The sequence below is a fragment of the Dendrobates tinctorius genome, unplaced genomic scaffold, assembly GCF_039654945.1.
Source record: "Dendrobates tinctorius isolate UK_male_01 unplaced genomic scaffold, ASM3965494v1 ptg000011l, whole genome shotgun sequence".
NCBI lineage: Eukaryota > Metazoa > Chordata > Amphibia > Anura > Dendrobatidae > Dendrobates > Dendrobates tinctorius.
The window spans coordinates 80,413,441-80,433,479 of NW_027361679.1; the positions used below are offsets into that span (position 1 = coordinate 80,413,441).

The 20,039-nt window shown below is 46.9% G+C and overlaps 1 protein-coding gene across 1 annotated transcript in view; it reads right to left on the reverse strand.

Annotated features, from left to right (window-relative positions):
• Positions 1-16,109, reverse strand: part of ERI1 (exoribonuclease 1) — a 50,161-nt gene extending 34,052 nt beyond the window's left edge. Inside the window, exons 1-3 of the mRNA XM_073543651.1 lie at positions 15,843-16,109; positions 15,314-15,474; positions 14,437-14,641 (exon numbers count right to left, since the gene is read on the reverse strand). Of these exons, the coding sequence (XP_073399752.1) occupies positions 14,437-14,641; positions 15,314-15,474; positions 15,843-15,983 (507 nt within the window). The 5' untranslated portion in view covers positions 15,984-16,109. The remainder of the gene's footprint in view (positions 1-14,436; positions 14,642-15,313; positions 15,475-15,842) is intronic.
• Between the last annotated feature and the right edge of the window lie 3,930 nt (positions 16,110-20,039).

Below are 20,039 nucleotides of genomic sequence, written 5' to 3' on the forward strand. Positions count from 1 at the left end.
GATCGGACACCATGTCGCGTTTGGAAAGCCCCTGATGTACCAAAACAGTAGAAACCCCCCACAAGTGACCCCATTTTGGAAACTAGACCCCCTAAAGAACTTATCTAGATGTGTGGTGCTTTATAACGACCAGGCGTGAAAATAAAAATATCGTATTTTTTCAACAAACATCTTTTAGTCCCCATTTTTTTTTTTTTTTTTCCCAAGGGTAACAGGAGAAATTGGACCCCAAAAGTTGTTGTCCAATTTGTCCTGAGTACGCTGACACCCCATATGTGGGAGAAAACTACTGTATGGGCACATGTCGGGGCTCGGAAGGGAAGTAGTGATGTTTTGGAATGCAGACTTTGATGGAATGGTCTGCAGGTGTCATGTTGCCTTTGGAGAGCCCCTAATGTACCTAAACAGTGGAAACCCCCCACAAATGACCCCATTTTGGAAACAAGTTCCTTAGGGGGTCTAGTTTCCAAAATGGGGTCATTTGTGGGGGGTTTCCACTGTTTAGGTACATTAGGGGCTCTCCAAAGGCAACATGACACCTGCAGACCAATCCATCAAAGCCTGCATTGCAAAACGTCACTACTTCCCTTCCGAGCCCCGACGCGTGCCCATACAGTAGTTTTCTCCCACATATGAGGTATCAGCGTACTCGGGACAAATTGGACAACAACTTTTGGGGTCCAATTTCTCCTGTTATCCTTGGGGAAAATAAAAAAATTGGAGACTAATTGATCATGTTTGTGGAAAAAATACGATTTTTTTATTTTCATGCCTGGGCATTATAAACTTCTGTGAAGCCCTTGGGGGTTCAAAGTGCTCAACACATCTAGATAAGATCCTTAGGGGGTCTAATCTAGATGTGTTGAGCACTTTGAACCCCCAAGGGCTTCACAGAAGTTTATAATGCCCAGGCATGAAAATAAAAAAATCGTATTTTTTCCACAAACATGATCAATTAGACTGCAATTTTTTTATTTTCCCCAAGGATAACAGGAGAAATTGGACCCCAAAGGTTGTTGTCCAATTTGTCCCGAGTACGCTGATACCTCATATGTGGGAGAAAACTACTGTATGGGCACACGTCGGGGAACGGAAGGGAAGTAGTGACGTTTTGCAATGCAGACTTTGATGGATTGGTCTGCGGGTGTCATGTGCGTTTGGAGAGCCCCTGATGTACCAAAACTATTGAAACTCCCCACAAGTGACCCCATTTTGGAAACTAGACGCCCCTCGGAACTTATCTAGATGTGTGGTGATCACGCACTTTGAACCCCCAAGTGCTTCACAGAAGTTTATAACGCCTGGGCGTGAAAATAAAAAAAAAAAAAATCATTTTTGCCCCCAATTTTTTATTTTCCTAAGGGTAACAGGAGAAATTGGACCCCAAAAGTTGTTTTGCAATTTGTCCTGAGTATGCTGATACCCTATATGTGGGGGTATAACACTGTTTGGGCACATGGCAGAGCTTGGAAGGGAAGGAGCACCGTTTTACTTTTTCAACGCAGAATTGGCTGAAATTGAGATCAGATGCCATGTTGCATGTGGAGAGCACCTGATGTGCCCAAACAGTGGAAACCCCCCAATTTTAACTCCAACCCTAACCCCAACACACCCCTACCCCTAATCTCAGCTCTAACCCTAGTCCTAACCCTAGCGGGAAAATGGAAATAAATACTTTTTTTATTTTATTATTTTTCCCTAACTAAGGGGGTGATAACGGGGGGTTTGATTTACTATTTATGGCGGTTTTTATGTTTGGCGGCTGTCACACGCTAAAAAGACGCTTTTTATTGTAAAAATAGTTTTTGCTTCACCACATATTGAGAGCTATAATTTTTCCGTATTTTGACCCACTGAGTCATGTGAGGTCTTATTTTTTGTGGGACGAGTTGACGTTTTTATTGGTACCATTTTCGGGCACGTGACATTTTTTGATCGCTTTTTATTCCGATTTTTGGGACGCAGAATGAACAAAAACCAGCGTTTCATGAATTTCTTTTTGGGGGGGGGGGGGTGCGTTTACACCGTTCTGCGTGCGGTAAAATTGATAAAGCGGTTTTATTCTTCGGGTCAGTACGGTTACAGCGATACCTCATTTAGGTCTTTTTTTGTGTTTTGTCGGTTTTATGCAATGAAAACTATTTTATATAAAAAATAATTATTTTTGCATCGCTTTATTCTGCGAGCTATAACTTTATTTTTTTGCGGATGACGCTGTATGGTGACTCGTTTTTTGCGGGACAAGCTGACGTTTTCAGCGGTACCATGGATATTTATATATGCGTCTTTTTGATCGCGCGTTATTGCACTTTTTGTTCGGTGGTATGATAAAACAGGATTTTTGGGTTGCTTACCGTAAAATCTGCTTCTCGGAGCCTTCATTGGGGGACACAGAGACCATGGGTGTATGCTGCTGCCACTAGGAGGCTGACACTATGCACAGAAAAAGGTTAGCTCCTCCTCCGCAGTATACACCCCACCGACCGGCACTAATTTCTTCAGTTAGTGAGAAAGCAGTAGAAGTAACAAAAGATTGCAACAGAACAGACAACTCAACTGTAAGTAACAAACATAAGAACAGGAGTTGCAGAACATGGGAGGGTGCTGTGTCCCCCAATGAAGGCTCCGAGAAACAGATTTTACGGTAAGCAACCCAAAAATCCTGTTTTCTTGTTCGCCTTATTGGGGGACACAGAGACCATGGGACATCCCAAAGCAGTCCCTGGGGAGGGAAAGCAAACTTCCATCAGGCCAGCGGACTCACCACCGCTGTCTGCAGGATCCTTCTTCCTAGGCTGGCATCTGCCGAAGCGTAGGTGTGGACCCTGTAGAATTTCACAAATGCGTGAACAAATGACCAGGTTGCAACTTTGCAAAGCTGCAGCACGGAAGCTCTGTGGTGCACTGCCCAGGAGGCACCCACTGCCCGGGTAGAGTGAGCTCTAATTCCAGGAGGGGCCACTCGATGCTTGACCCAGTAGGGTTCTAAAATTGCTGATCTGATCCAGCGAGCAATAGTTGCCTTGGAGGCCGGCTGACCTTTCCGCGCACCATCTGGAATGATGAAGAGAGTCTGTCTTCTGCAAGGAAGTCATCCTAGCCAGGTAGACCTTCATCGCCCTGACCAGGTCTAACTTGTTCAAGGAGCGCTCAAGAGGGTGAGTTGGACCCGGACAAAAGGACGGGAGAACAATATCCTCCTTCAAGTGGAAAGTGGACACCACCTTAGGAAGGAAAGAGGGCGGAGGCCGCAGGACCACCTTATCCTGGTGGAGCACCAAGAAAGGGGAGCGACAAGAAAAGGCCGCCAATTCCGACACGCGCCGGATGGAGGTGATGGCCACCAGGAAGGCTACGTTCCAGGAGAGAAGGGATAGGAAAACTTCCCTGAGAGGTTCAAAAGGTGGACCTTGTAGAACATCGAGAACCAGATTAAGATCCCATGGATCCACCAGCGCGCGGTACGGAGGTGCTGCATGAGCCACTCCATGAAGATAGGTCTTGACCTGCGGACGGGAAGCCAACGTCTTCTGGAACAAAATGGAAAGCGCCAAGACTTGCCCCTTTAAAGAGCTGAGGGCAAGGCCACATCAAGGCCTGTCTGGAGGAACGCCAGGACAGAAGGGAGTGAAAAGGACATGGACGGAATGTTATTGGCCTCGCACGACAATAAATTTTGGAAGACGAAGGCTTTCTAGCCCGAATCATGGTGCGAATAACCCGATCCGAAAAACCTGACCGCTGCAGAATCGCGGTCTCAACAGCCACGCCGTTAAATTGAGTGGCCGAGAATTGGGGTGGCAAATCAGACCCTGAGACAGCAGATCTGCTCTGTCTGGAAGCTTCCAGGGGGCGTCCGCGAACAGGTTGACGACGTCCGCAAACCAAGATCTTCTGGGCCAATCCGTAGCGATGTGGATCACCGGAACCCCTTCCCCTTGATTTTCTTCAACACATTGGGAAGAAGAGGAAGGGAACAGGTAGGGGAGCTTGAACTGAGACCAGGGAATGGTCAGAACATCGGTGCCCACTGCGAGAGGATCTCGGGCTCTGGACACTTACTGTGGGACCTTCCTGTTCATGCGAGACGCCAGCAGGTCTACGTCCAGAGTCCCAAAACGACGGCAAAGCTGATGGAAGACGTCCGGATGTAAGGACCACTCTCCCGCCGTGAGACCCTCGCGGCTGAGAAAATCGGCAGCCCAGTTGTCCACTCCGGGAATGTGCACCACGGATATCGCTGGGACTGAGACCACTGCCCAGTGAAGAATCTTGGACACTTCCGCTAGAGCTGAGGAACTCCGAGTCCCCCCTTGGTGGTTGACATATGCCACCGCTGTGGCATTGTCTGTCTGAATCTGGATTGGCAGACCCCTGAGAAGCCTTTCCCAGTGAATAAGAGACAGATAAATCGCCCGTATCTCGAGGACAGTGATAGGCAGAGTTGTCTCGAGTCAACCACCGACCCTGAACAGTCTGATTGCGAAACACTGCACCCCAGCCGAGAAGGCTGGCGTCCGTTGTCACAATCTGCCAGTGAATCGGAAGGAATGACCGGCCTAGAGAAATAAAAGGAGACGTCAGCCACCAATTGAGGGACTGTTTGACCCGGGGCGAAAGGTGAGTTGGACGGTCCAGGGAAAGGACAGACTTGTTCCACCGAGATAGGATGGCCTGTTGAAGTGGTCTTGAGTGAAATTGGGCAAAGGGAACCGCTTTGGCCGTCGCCACCATCTTTCCCAAGACTTTCATGGCTGACCGGAGAGATGAAAGTCGTGTGGTCTGCTGTGATCGTACATCTCGCCGCAGAGAATCATAGAATCGCAGAGTTGGAAGGGACCTCCTGGGCCATCCCCCTGCTCAAAGCAGGATTCGCTAAATCATCCCAGTCAGATGTCTGTCCAGCCTCTGTTTGAAGACTTCCATTGAAGGAGAACTCACCACTTCTCGTGGCAGCTTGTTCCACTCATTGATCACCCTAACTGTCAAAAAGTTTTTTCTAATATCTAATCTGTGTCTCCTCCCATTCAGTTTCATCCCATTGCTTCTAGTCTTTCCTTGTGCAAATGAGAATAAAGTTGATCCTTCTACAATGTGACAGCCCTTTAGATATTTGTAGACAGCTATTAAGTCTCCTCTCAGTCTTCTCTTTTGCAAACTAAACATTCCCAAATCCTGCAACCTTTCCTCATAAGACAGGGTTTGCAGACCGGTCACCATTCTGGTCGCTCTTTTCTGAACTTGCTCCAGTTTGTTGATGTCTTTTTTAAAATGTGGTGCCCAAAACTGGACACAATATTCCAGATGAGGTCTGACCAAAGAGGAGGGAAATAATGACTTCATGTGATCTAGACTGTATGCTTCTGTTAATACATCCTAGAATTGCATTTGCCTTTTTTGCTGCTGCACCACACTGTTGACTCATATTCAGTCTGTGATCTATTATACCCAAGTCTTTTTCACATGTGCTGTTGCTTAGCCCTATTCCTCCCATTCTGTATATGCTTTTTTCATTTTTATTGCCCAGATGTAGTACTTTGCATTTTTCCCTGTTAAAAACCATTCTGTTAATTGCTGCCCACTTCTCCAGTTTATTTATATCTTTTTGAATCCTCTCTCTCTCTTCTCTAGTATTAGCTATCCCTCCTAGCTTTGTGTCATGAGCAAATTTAATCAGTTTACCCTCAATTCCTTCATCTAAATCGTTGATAAAGATGTTGAACAATACAGGGCCCAGGACAGAGCCCTGTGGTACCCCACTTGAGACATTCTTCCAGCTGGATGTGCAGCAATTTACGACCACTCTTTGGGTCCGATCACTAAGCCAGTTATGAATCCACCTAACAGTTGCCTTGTCCATTCCATACTTAGTCATTTTTTCAATAAGGATTGTATGAGATACCGTATTTTCCGCTTTGTAAGACGCACTTTTTTTCCCCCAAAATTTGGGGGGAAAACAGGGGTGCGTCTTACAAAGCGGACATGCCTTACCTAGGCTGTGATCGGGGGCTTCCGGCGGTTGCTGGCCGCTGCTGCGGGTGTGTCCGGTGCCGCGTTGTGTGCCCGTCGATGCCCGGGGCTCTGCCAATATTGTGCGACAGGCCAGAGCCCCGGCATTTCCTCAGTTCCCTGTGTGCCGGTAAAAAGATGGCCGCCGGCGCGTGCGCAGATGGGATCTCGGGACCCAGTTCTCGAGAGATGAGATTTGAAATCTCATCTCTCGAGAGGTGGGTCCCGAGATCCCATCTGCGCACGCGCCGGCGGCCATTTTCCCTGGGTTCCCTGTGCGCGCGCGGTGGTGCCTGCAAAAAAATGGCCGCCGCGCATGCGCAGATGGGATCTCGGGATCCAGCTCTCGAGAGATGAGATTTCAGATCTCATCTCTCGAGAACTGGTCCCGAGATCCCATCTGCGCACGCGCCGGCGGCCATTTTTTTTTTACCGACACTTCAGCGCACATATACAGGGAACCGAGGAAATGCTGGGGCTCTGGTCTGTCGAACAATGTCGGCAGAGCCCCGGGCATCGATGGGCACACAACGCCGCACCGGAGCACCCGCAGCACCGGCTTCCAACCGCCGGACAAGTGGAGAAACCTGACACCAGCACAAGACTCTGCAGCAGCAACAGCACACATCGGAGCCCCCCCCCTCATCCCTGAATGCGGCCTGCAGCATCACTCCACGCCTGCCTCCTCCAGCAGCGAGCCTGGGACCCCTCTACACCGCAGCCACCAACCCCGGTAAGCAATAAGATGCAAGGATTATAAGAGGCACCACCATTTTATTAAAAAATATTTTTTTCTTATTTTTCTCCTCAAAAATTGTGGTGCGTCTTATAATCCGGAGCGTCTTATAAAGCGAAAAATACGGTACTTTGTCAAATGCTTTGCTGAAGTCAAGATATACTATATCTACAGCATTTCCTTGATCCACCCAATCAGTGATTCCGTCATAGAAGGAAATTAAGTTAGTCTGACATGACTTATTAGTTACAAACCCATGCTGACTCTGTTTAATCACTTCATTCTTATCCAGGTGCTGACATACATGTTGTTTGATAATTTGCTCAAAGATCTTTCCTGGTATAGAAGTCAGACTCACCGGCCTATAGTTGCCTGGGTCCACCTTCTTCCCCTTTTTGAAGATAGGAACAACATTTGCTCTTCTCCAGTCTTCTTGGACTTCACCTGTTCTCCAAGAATTTTCAAAGATTATGGAGAGGGGTTCAAAAATTTCTTCTGCTATCTCTTTCAGTACTCTGGGGTAATTCATCTGGACCTGGAGACTTGAATTCATTTAGGTTAGCTAAGTGTTTCCTCACTATATTTCTGTTTATAGATATCCTGGAATCTTCTATTCCCTTAATGGGACAGTGAAGAACAGTTGATGTTACATTTCCTTTCTGAGAGAAAACAGATGCAAAATAGGAATTTAAAAGTTCGGCCTTCTCAACATCCTGTCTTACCATTTCATCATTTTCATCCTGTAAAAATCCTATAGCATCTTTGACTTTTCTTTTACTTTTGACATATCCCCAAAATCCTTTATTATTGCTTTTGACATCTCTTGCAAGCCTCAATTCATTGTCAGCTTTAGCTAATCTGATTTGTGCCCTGCAGGTTCTGCAGACAGCATTATATTCTTCTTTAGATATGCCTCCCTCTTTCCATTTTATAAACATTTTTTTCTTCCCTTTTAGCATGTGCTTAAGTTCTGTGTTCATCCATCCTGGCTTCCTTAAATGCTTCTCTTCTCTTCCGGGAGAAAGACCCTCGATCGATGGGTGTCGAACAATAGGACTAGAAACACAAGACATTGTGTCGTAACAAGGCAGGACTTTTGTGTTGACGAACCACCCGAAATTGGACAGGGTATCGAGAACGATTGAAAGACATTGGCGAGTCTGGTGAAAAGACGGAGCTTTGATTAGAATGTCGTCGAGGTACAGAAAAAGGTCGAGACCTCTGATCCTCAACAAGGCCATCAACGCCGCCATGATCTCTGTAAATACTCTGGGTGCGGTGGCGAGACCGAACGGCAGGGCGACAAACTGGTAGTGGTTCTGGTGAATCGCGAAACGCAGGAATTTCTGATGTCCGTTAAAGATAGGAACATGCAGATAGGCATCTTGAATGTCTATTGAGCGCCTGCATTCCTGCGCCTCCATGGAAGCGATTACTGAACGAAGAGACTCCATCCTGAAATGCTGTAGGTGGACTCTCCTGTTCAGTAACTTGATGTCCAGGATGGGCCGGACCGCGCCGCCTTTTTTTCGGTACTACAAACAGGTTTGAATAAAACCCTGTGAAACATTCTGACTCGGGAACGGGCACGATCACCCCGGAACTGAGGAGGGAGGCGATGGATGCAAAGAAACCCAGAACTAAGGCAGGGTCTTTGAAGGTCGGGACTCGAAGAAATGATCCCGGGGTTAAGAAGCAAACTCTATCTTGTATCCTAAGGACCCATGCGTCCTCCACTGAGGCAAGCCAGACGTCTCTGAAGAAAAGGAGTCGACCGCCCAGTTGGGAAGGCGCCTCGGGGTTTCGTTGATAGTCATGCTGATGTGGACCGTCCAGATCTGGATGATCTGTCCTGGCGTGCTTGCAGCCTTTGTTGGTTGGAAAAGGTTTCTGCCATCGCGAAGCGGTGGAAGACCGAAAGGGCCGAAACTGACGCCTTGGAGGAGGTCTACGAGACTTGGACTGGGGGAGAAGAGAGCTTGTACCTCCAGTGGCGTCTTTAATAATCTCGTCCAGCTGGGATCCGAAAAGACGCGCTCCCTGAAAAGGCAGATTGGTAAGGGACTTTCTTGAAGACCAATCCGCCTGCCAAGCCTTGAGCCAAATTGTACGCCGGATTGCAACAACGTTGCTAGACGCTTGAGCTGCGCAAGACGCGGCATCCAAGGAGGCCGAGACCAGATAATCCCCTGCATGGGAGATCTCGTTGGCTAGCTCGGCCAATCGCTCTGGTTGGGCCCTATCCAGAATGCCCTGGCGGAGATCCTCCGCCCAAGTAGCTATGGCCTTTGCTACCCAAGTGGAAGCGAAGGCTGGGCTTAGCACCGTCGCAGCCGTTTCGAATGCTGACTTTGCTAAAGATTCTATGATCCTGCCGTTAGAATCTTTCCGAGACGCCACACCTGAAATCGGGAGGACCGTGTGGTTAGATAGTCTGGACACGGGAGCGTCAACACAGGGGGAAGTCGACATGGTCGGTGAGCTCTTGAGAAAATGGATACAGTACGCCGAGGCGCTTCCCTCTTTGAAAGCGCCTGGTCGGATTTTCTCTTTCCCTGGTAAGAAGCTTGCCAAACTCAGAGTGTGAAGCGAAGACTCTGGAAGGTGTTTCTGCCCGTCTGAACGAAACCTCCTGATCTGAGGATTTCGCAGGGGAGTCTGTGATTTCGAGGTGTGGTTATTCGCTGCAATGAGGTTCTGAACTGTAACCTTCATGTCCGCGTCATGGTCCGAATCCAGCTATAAAATGTCTTCGGATGGCGCGTCCGAGAACGCTTCGCCTGACTCGGGTGAGGAGGCACGGGAAGGAGACTGCTGGGAAGGACTATTTGTTGAGATGGGACGAGGGGAGGATTCCGGCCGGAGATCCTGCCTGGGTCTTTTGCGGCTCATGCTGGCTGGCTCAGATGGAGCCTCTTGCAACCTGCTGGATACTGAAGAAGTGTCCAGGGGCAACGTATCAAGAACGGCCACTAGGGACTGAGACACTTTAGTAAGATCCACCACTGACTGTGATAGCAGGGGATCGAACATGATCAGGCTTAGAGGTAGACATAATGAGGGACAGCCACTGAAGGAGTGTCAGAAGGTTGGGGGACAGGGAGGAGGGTGTCAGTCTGCAGAAGCAGAGCTACTCACGGTCTGTTGTCCTGTGGATAACCCCAGTACGTGATGCTGCACAGCTCGTCTGGATTTGCAGGGCCGCAGCAGAGTGCAGTGTCCGGCTGACAGAGTCCGGACAGGAGAGAAAATGGCGGCCGGCTGAGGAGCACGAGAAAGAAGCGCGCTTTTCCTGAGGATGGGCGGAGCTAACCGCCGACGCTGAACATGACACCGCCCACTGACAATGGTGGGCTGATAGCTGCCTCAGGGCGCCTTGGAGCAGGAGGGGAGGCGGTGGGCGGGCTTAGAATGGGCGGGAGGAAAAGCCGCCTGAGAATGAAGGCGGGGGGCGTGGCCGCGACGCTTGACTAGGCCCAAACTGAAGCCGGAGCCTAAATTAAGTGCGGCGGCCGCCTGTCAGCGCGGGGCGGCGCGGAGGTATCGCAGCCCAAACGCTGCTGTCTGAAGCCTGGCCTAGGTGAAGATACGGGCTGTGGGGCACACGCGGCGGCAGCCTGGGAGCGCGGGGCGGCCGCGGAGGCCTCGCAGCACCGCCGCAGCGACCGCTCCTGAAGGATGTCTGCTGATGGAGGATGCGACTGGGGGCCCTATACTTACCCTGTCCTCGGACCGTTCCGTGGAAAACCTGTTGGAAAAAAGGTACCTTGAACGTCCTGTAGAAGTATGTCCGCGCCTCATCCAAACCGACAGGCTCTGGTAGGCGAGTGGGTGGGAGACGGGAGACGAGGACCATCTGGATCGCTGACACGTACCCGTGCTGGCGGCCGCCTGAGAAGGCTGTTGGTCCTGCATCGGAGAGCTGTGAGGATACGGGGTGGCAGTACACGCCGTACTCACAGTCTCATAGTGGGACTACAGATGTGACTGTATCCCTCCGAAACATCTGAAAAGAAAACGACGCACACTGAGGTAGATATGGGTCTATGAAAGACCCGTGTCCACCTCCTACTGACACTAAGCTAAACTGGAGAAATTAGTGCCGGTCGGTGGGGTGTATACTGCGGAGGAGCTAACCTTTTTCTGTGCATAGTGTCAGCCTCCTAGTGGCAGCAGCATACACACATGGTCTCTGTGTCCCCCAATAAGGCGAACGAGAAATTATTTTTTGCTTCGTTTTTTATTTTTTAAGGGGTTCGTTAAAGGGGTGAACTAATGTGACAGTTTTATAGGGCGGGTCGTTACAATTTATTGGGGAATTTTATTTTTTTTTAGCGATTTTTTTTAAATTATTTTTACACTTTTTTTTTTAACTTTATTACATTGTCCCAGGTGGGACATCACTGTCCTGTGACAGATCAGCGATCTGTCACAGGCACTGCTGCAGACTTCCTCATGCCTGCACTTTGCAGGCAGGGAGGAAGTCAGCTCCCTACAGGCCCCCGAAGGTCCCCGTCGCCATCTTGGATCCTGGGACCTGTATGGGAAAGAGCCCCCCGCAGCAGCGCTGCACATTGCGCTGCCTTGGGGGCTCAGGGAAGCACGGAGGGAGCCCCCTCCCTGCCGATGCTTCCCTTTAACCCCCGGTACACCGCGATCGTGTTTGATTGCGGTGTACAAGGGGTTAACGTGTCGGGGCGGTCCGTGACCGCCGTTGACACATCACAGCTGACACCCGGCACAATCAGATTACACCCGGCCGCGATCAGCGGCGCTCACCACGTGGTCACCGCTGATCTCTATGATGTACTATACCGTCCCTGGGTATTAAGTCCCAGGGCACATGGACGGGATAGTACGTCTGATGGCAGAAAGGGGTTAAAGGCATAGTAATCTTAGTGTATGTAAACTTTTGACTTTGCAGTAAGTAATATACAAGCCATTTGGCAAATAATAATTATGGTAATCCTAATAGATCTAAAACGGGAAAGGTTTATTCTGATTTCATGTCAGATATTGAGAAAAACATGCAGATGTGTCTTTATATAGTGTATGTAACTTCTGGTCTCAACTGTATGCATGCATACAAATTACAGCAACGCAATCTGAAAAACTGGTAGGAAAACTCAGCATAAAGGTTATAAGGCTAAGTGCACACGTACCGGAACTCTCGCGGAAATTACCGCGAGAATTCCGGAATTCCAGTCCGCGGGAAAATCGCATTTTAAATTCCCGCGATTTTCCCGCGGAAAAACTAGCATTTTGCAAGCGTATTTAGCTTGCAAAATGCTAGCGTTCTCCAAGCGATCTGTAGCATCGCTTGGAAAACTGATTGACAGGTTGGTCACACTCGTCAAACATAGTGTTTGACGAGTGTGACCAACTTTTTACGACTGAGGCCGCCTATGCGGCATCAGTAGTAAAAGATAGAATGTAAAAAAAAAATAAAAAACGGTGTTATTCTCACCCTCCGACGTCCCGCGCAGCCGTTCCCAGTAATCCTTTGCGAAAATGCCCGCGATGACGTCAGTTCTCGCGGGATCGCGACGTCTCGCGGTTATTCGCGATGACGTCGCGCGAATGACCGCGAGACTTCGCCATCCCGCGAGAACGGACGTCATCGTGGGCATTTTCGCAAAGGACTACCGGGACCGGAGCGTGAAGAGAAGCGGGAAGACTGCGCGGGACGTCGGAAGGTGAGAATAACAATATTTTTTATTTTAAATTCTATTTTTAACAGGGATATGGTACCCAAAGCCCGGAGGACAGTCTCCTCTCCTCCGGACCGTGGGTACCATCCGCAATTGTTCTGCTTACTTTCCGCATGGTGTGCACAGCCACATGCGGAAAGTAAGCGGAACAATGTATTCCTATGGGTGCGGGATCGCCGCGATTCCGCAAATTAATGAGCATGCTGCGTTTTTTACCGCAAAGCGATTCCGCCGCGGTAAAAACTGCAGCATTAGCACAGCATTGCGGAATCCTATAGGAATGCATGGGATGCTTATTTTTCGCGTTTTCGCGGCAAAATCGCGCGGTTAAAACTGCCGCGGAAACGCGAAAAAAACGCCACGTGTGAACTCAGCCTAATTAATGACAAAGTGAAATTGAGCAATGTTACACAGCTAGGTCTTAGATAATTATCAGTGTCAGTTCACAGCCATCTGGATAACCACGTAACCCTTTCCAGGCCAAGCCATTTTTTGTTTTCTTTTGTCATTCCAATCTTTAATGAGTCATCATTTTTTTATTCTATCGATATAGCCATATAAGGAATTACTTTTTTGTATACTAGTTGTATTTTCTCTATTGCACTTATAAAATTTACCATTTAGCGTATTGAAAACCATTAAAAAAAACTCAGTTATGTTTTGTTTTTTATAGCATACTTGTAGTTGTCTGAGTTGATGGATGTCTACATCTTCATTTGGATTACATACGACCTTGTTTGCTATTGATTCCATATAGAGGTACGGGGGAACAAAAAACTAAATTTGGCATTCTTTTTTTAATTCTGTTTTAATCTTGTCACTCACACAAGATAAGTTTCATGACATTTTAATTTGTGCTTTACAGATGGGATAGTAAATTTTATTTAATATTTTTCCTCTGTAACAAAACAGGAAACAGACTAATTTAATTATATTCAGTGCTTTTTAAACCCATGTGATGGGCAATTCATTTATTTTTTTTTGCAAAAAGTTGTTTTACCATATAATATATTGAAAATGGGAAAGAATTTCAAGTGAGGTGAAAAATAAAATACAGATCCAACATTATTTTAAGGGTCTCATTTTTATGATGTTCACTGTACCTTCTAAATGACCTGGCAATGCCATTTTTCAGGTCAATACAATTACAGTAATGTTTTTTCAATATATTTAGTTTATCATCAGAGTCCACCAATTTTTATTTTCTAGTCTTAGCTCTATGTTGTTTTTCGCTTTGTGAACTGAGGTTTTATATTGGTACTATTTTGGGGTACATTCATTATCTTGATAGCTTTTTATTTTAAACTGAGTACAAAGATAGCAACTAGGGACTTCAGTAGGCGCACTACTGCCGCCAAGGTAACCCATCAGCACCCCGGGATCTCGGGACATGATAGCAGCACCTACATGGCTAAATAAGAGCATTTGGAGCTGGCAACTGTTCAAGACGGAACGGGATCAGCTCTTGCCCCAACTCCATACACCCAAATCTGACACAGGACATCTGATACGTCTTATATCTAGGTTAAGTGTTAAAATTGCAAAGAATGGGGTCTTTATTAGGCCCCGGGCTGCTTAAACAACCCACATGTACTCCAGGATTGTACTGTTAAGGATGGGTGGGGTGGCTGATGGGCTGAGGTGGCGGATGGGCGACAGAGGAAGATGCATGTATTTGTAAAAATTGGATAGGTCTGGGTGGCATCGGATTTTTTTTCCCCGCACATACTTGAATGAGCGAGTCATCACATTTACGGAAGAAATTATTTTTTCCCACGCAGGTTCGGTCAGAAAAAAAAACCCTTATCTCCACTGCCCCACTGAATAACATTGGTCTGAGTGACGTTCATTTTTTTTCCCCCCCACACGGACCAAAAACACGGTACAATTTATAGTACATTATTACACATCCCAAAGTAGTTTTGAAGCTGTACCTACAGGATATCATGAGGGATAACTACGGTAACTTTACAAACTTACAATTTCCAAAGTCCTTGTATTGACCAAGGCGATGGGGAATTCGATGATCTCATGGATGTAATCGGGTGGATTACCATCCTCACAGGTGGCCTCAAAGTCAATAACACAGATGTAGTCATAGTAGGGAGCAGTGTCACTGGGCACCTTTAGCTTCTGTTTTTTGTAGTAATTCTTGAGACGCTTCTTCAGAACATTCTTAACTCCTCTTTGTTAAGGGACAAAGGGAACAAAACACAAACATTAAATCATAAAAAGTCAGCACTTGCCCTTTCAAAATTTGGGATCAAAAAGTTACATTTGCTTAAAATGGACTTTCCATTTTGATTCCATTAAAGGGGTTGTCCAATTTCAGGATGATGGACCCAAATGCTCTGAAACACCTCAAATAATCTGCTGCTTGAGCCTGGGTGTTTTGTCTGCAGCAGGGAAGTCAATTCGGCAGCTACAGCCAATGACCGAGATCAGCCAAGGTAAACATCACAAGCCAATGAGTGCACTGGTTGGCTACAGCGGTGATGCGTGCTGAGAACTTGACGTCACCACTGCAGCCAAAACACCAGGAACACAACAGCAGCAGGAAGCCGGTCTTGGACCTGGGGAAGGCAAATATCTGCTGTGTCATTTTTTTCCTGAAAGTGGAGAAATCTTTTAAGCACGTAGCCAGTTGTGAGATCACTCTATGGGAGAGGGAGCGTCTGTATTATGTAGATAGCAAGTCTGATACATGAACACACAGTAGCTGAATGGCCACCTTCACAAGTGGCAGTGACAGGAAGGCAGGGCACAGATGTTCATGCACCACAAGAAAACTTTATACGTCACAAGTGATGAGCACCAGAATACTATAGACAATAGTCCTTATTCTGGTCTCCTTTACCTGGTGTCCAGCTTTAATTCTGTAAGTTTAGCTTTCAGCTCATCTTTACTCATCCTATTGACACATCCATTGGAGTAAGAAATCTCTTTGTACACTGGATCACTGAAGTCAGTGACAGTGGTCTTGGTAGAACAAGTCCCTCCTTCTGGACTCTCCGAAACCTAGAATTTACCATTTCATAAGTGGTGGCAGTGTTAGATAATGCACAACTGATAAACAAAGACCCTCACTGTCCCTTCTTGGTAGGCTGGTAGGCGGAGTAGGGGACCACTGGCCATGAACTATAAAAAGGTAAAGAGTCTGCAAAGCCAAATAATCCCCAATGCGCACCCCCCTTCCATACAGTACCCCAGAATCACCCCCTCCGTGCGGCTCCCCAGCGTCATCCCCTCTGAGCAGCTCCCCACCAGCATCGCCCCTTCCATTTGATACCCCAGCATTACCTACCATTGCCCCCAGCATGCACTACCCTCACATTCCCAGCCGTTGCCCCTCAGTGTGGTACCCCAGGATTGTCAGCCAGTATTACCCTTCCTGAGATCTCCGCGCTCTTCATCGTCCTGCACAGCTCGTCCTCCTCACATGCCCAGTTATGGAGAGGCCTGTTCTCCTTCTGGTCCTCCATGATGTCCGTCCGTCTGACTTGCAGACAAGTAGCGGGCTGTGTCATGCACGGCTCCCCGAGCAGAACCGCGGTCCGTCTCAGTAGTCTCCTGTACCGCGGGCTCGAGCTGACTTGTCTAGCCCGCGTCCAGCACAACTCTGACGTATTTCCGGGATATAGGGCACCGTACTTCCACTGTCTTCCGCAACAGAAGGCGCCATTTTTGTTTGGGGAAAAAGGAATACTGTGAGGAATAGACGGCCGCATGGGGGCGCCAGCAGAGCACGCAGCGGATACTGCAGGCACGCCCCGTCTCCAGCAGCGGCCGATGGCAGGAAGTGACGCCCTCACTATTAACACCTTCCTCGCCGGACGCATTACTGCTTTTGATTTTTTTCCTATTCGCACGCGAGGAGCACTGGAAGTCTTGTCGCCATTCATTTTAAGACACAATGTGCTTGAAAACCGGAGAAAAAAATTCCAACTGCGGTGAAACAGGAAAAAATGCAGAACTTTGAAAAAAAAATAATAATGTCTGACAATTTTCTGAGCCTCGGTTACTTTTTAGTGTTCCACAGACGGCTCCGTGTGAGTTCGCATATTGCGCGCTGCGGAGTAATTGGTAGCGGTACCATTTTGGGGCACATGTGCCTTTTTGATCCATTTTCATATTTTTGCACTTTTCGGGGATGGGCGGTGTCGGAAAATGGCCAATCTGCCATTTTGTATTTCTCTCCCGATGCAGGAGGCATCATCCACGTTGATCAGAAGCCGGGAGGAGGGTGGAGGCCTCAGCAAGGGCGCCTATCGGGCACCGCAGCGATTCCAAAGGGTTCTGGGGGTATACAGGGGGAGTCGGGGGTTATGTACCCCGTTATGGAGGGCAGCACAGGCGCTGATTATGGTGCTAGTCTTAGATCAGACGGGAAAAACTGCTCACAAGTTCCCTTTAACCCCTTCACCACCTTGGGATTTTCGTTTTTCGCTCTCCCTCTTGCCAGAGCCATAACATTTTGATTTTTCAGTCAATATGGCCGTGTGAGAGCTTGTTTTTTGTGAGACGAGTTGTACTTTTGAACAACACCATATCGGGAACTGGAAAACGGGAAAACAAATTTAAAGTGCAGTGAAATTGCAAAAAAAAAAAGTGCAATCCAACAGTTGTTTTTGGGTTTTTTTTTACCATGTTCACTAAATGCTGAAACTGACCTGCCATTATAATTCTCCAGGTCATTACGAGGTTCACAGACACATGTATAGGGTGTTTTTTTTTATTTAGGTGGTGAAAAAAAAATCCAAAGTTTGTAAAAAAAAAAAAAACTTCCATTTTCAAAGACCTGTAGCATCTCTTCTTTCGTAATCTGGGGCTGGGCGAAGGCTTATATTTTACGGGCAGAGCTGACATTTTTATTGATGTCATTTTGGTGTATTGTACTTTAAAGCAATGTTGCGATGACCAAAAAAAACGTAATTCTGATTTTTTTTCTCATTGCGCCATTTACTGATCGGATTAATTCCTTTTATATATTTATAGATCGGGCGATTCTGATCACAGCGATACCAAATATGTGTATTTTTTATTTGTTTTTAATTGATTTATTTTGAATCGGACAAATGGGGGATGATTTAAACTTTTATATATTTTTTTTTAATTTTTTAAAACTTTTTTTACACTTTTTTTGCCTCAATAGTCTCCATGGGAGACTAGAAGCTACGATCTTCTGATCGCTTGTGCTCTGCATAGCAATGCTCACATGCTATGAGTGCCAGCCACTGGGCGGCGCTCATAGCTATCCAGCTAGTGATGGGTAGTCCAGCTCTTTTTGGTGATCCAGCTCTCACGGCTCCGCTCACCAAAAAGAGCCGACTCTTTTTCGACTCCTTTTGGATCCTAAATGGATCCCTAATGTATATGTGTTATGGAGTTCTAAACTCTGCCCACCTACCGCATAAACCCCGCCCACTCAATAGGAACCAATTATATTGCTTAGTGGGCGGAGTTTTGTTCTGGTGGGCGGAGTTAAACCTGCCGAACATCGGGATTTTAGGCCCAGGGAGAGCCATTCAAGGATTTTAGTGGCTCTCACTGGGGTGCCGGCTCCCATCGTTCACCGCGGGGAGCCGGCTCTTTGTGTCGGATCGTTCGCGACCGACACATCACTATATCCAGCAATGACAATCACAGGGGTCTCTTGCAGACCCCGCATTGTCATGACAACCAGCGGCTACGGTCATGTGATACACCTCCGTCGCAAGCATGTTAAATGCTGCTGTCAGATTGACAGCGGCTTTTAACATGTTAACAACCGCGGGTGGATCGCGATTCCACCTACAGATGTTAGTAGTACATGTCAGCTGATGAAATCAGCTGAAGTGCAGGAAAAGTTGCAGGCTCATCACCTGAGCCATCAACAAACGGGGAGGCGACCTTGGACGTACGTATACGTCCAGGGTCATAAAGGGGTTATAGGGAACCTGTCATGTCCTCTTTAGCATGTAAACTGTCCCCAGTGTGTTGGTAGTGATGTGCATCACTAACTCGTTTTTTTTCATTAAAATTGTAATCATGTCCATAATGCATTTTATATAGTTATATTGTACCTACTCATTTAGTGATAAGGATGTGCATTTTATTCTGTCACAGTTGGCGCCACCCACACAATTTGAATCATGTTTCCGAGGTTGCATCGACTCAAATCTGCTTTGAAAAATCCCGTGCTTACGCAATGTATCGGTGAGCCGCGCTTGTGCAATGTCGAACGGGGAGCTGCACATGTGGAATGACGAGCTGCGCTCCGCATCTGCGCACTGAAGTGGTGTGTACTACCCAGCTTCACTGACAGTGCAACCAGAGCCGCTCGTCACTGCGCAAGCGTGAGGAACTGCTCGTCACGGTGCAAGAGCGAGAAACTGCTCCTCCCCGATTGACACTGCAGAAATGCAGCTCTACCATATATTGTGCAAGCGCAGGACTTTTTAAAGCGGATTTGAGTGACATTGGCACAATCCTGGGAGCATCATTCAGATTAGCTGCCGGCGCCAACCGTGACTGAATTAAATTAAGCACACCCCTATGACTAAATGAGCAGGTATAATATAACGGTATTAAGTGCTGTTAGAGCATGATTACAGGGTTGTTTTTAATGAAAAAAGTGTTAGTGATGCACATTGCATCATTAACAACACACTGGGGACAGTTTAAATGCTAAAAAGGACATGACAGTTTCTCTTTAACCCCTTAACCCCGAAGGGTGGTTTGCACGTTAATGACCGGGCTAATTTTTACAATTATGTCCACTGTCCCTTTACGAGGTAATAACTCTGGAATGCTTCCATGGACCCTGGTGATTCTGACATTGTTTTATTCATGACATATTGTACTTCACGACAGAGGTAAAATTTCATTGATATAACTTGCGAGAAAAACGGAAACTTGGCAAAAATTTGGAAAATTTCACAATTTTCCAACTTTGAATTTTCATGCCCTTAAATCACAGAGATATGTCACACAAAATACTTAATATATAACATGTCCCACATGTTTACTTTACATCAGTGCAATTTTAGAACCAAAAATTTTTTTGTTAGGAAGTTATAAGGGTTAAAAGTTGACCAGCGATTTCTCATTTTTGCAACGCTATTTTATTTTTACGGACCACTTCACATTTGAAGCCACTTTGAGGGGTCTATATGATAGAAAATACCCAAAAGTGACACCACTGTAAAAACTGCACCCCTTAAGGTGCTCAAAACTACATTCAAGAAGTTTATTAACCCTTTATTTGTGTCACAGGAATTTTTTGAATATTTTTAAAAAAAAAATGAACGTTTAACTTTTTTTCACAAAAAAAAATACTTCAGGTTCAATTTTTTTTTATTTTACCAAGGGTAACAGGAGAAATTGGACCATAAAAGTTATTGTGCAATTTGTCCTGAGTGCGCTGATACCTGATATATGGGGGGGGACCACAGTTTCGGCGCATGGCAGAGCTCGGAAGGGAAGGAGCGCCGTTTGACTTTTTCACAGCAAAATTGGCTGGAATTGAGATCGGACGCCATGTCGCATTTGGAGAGCCCCTGATGTGCCTAAACAATGGAAACCCCCCCACAAGTGTTAGGAAT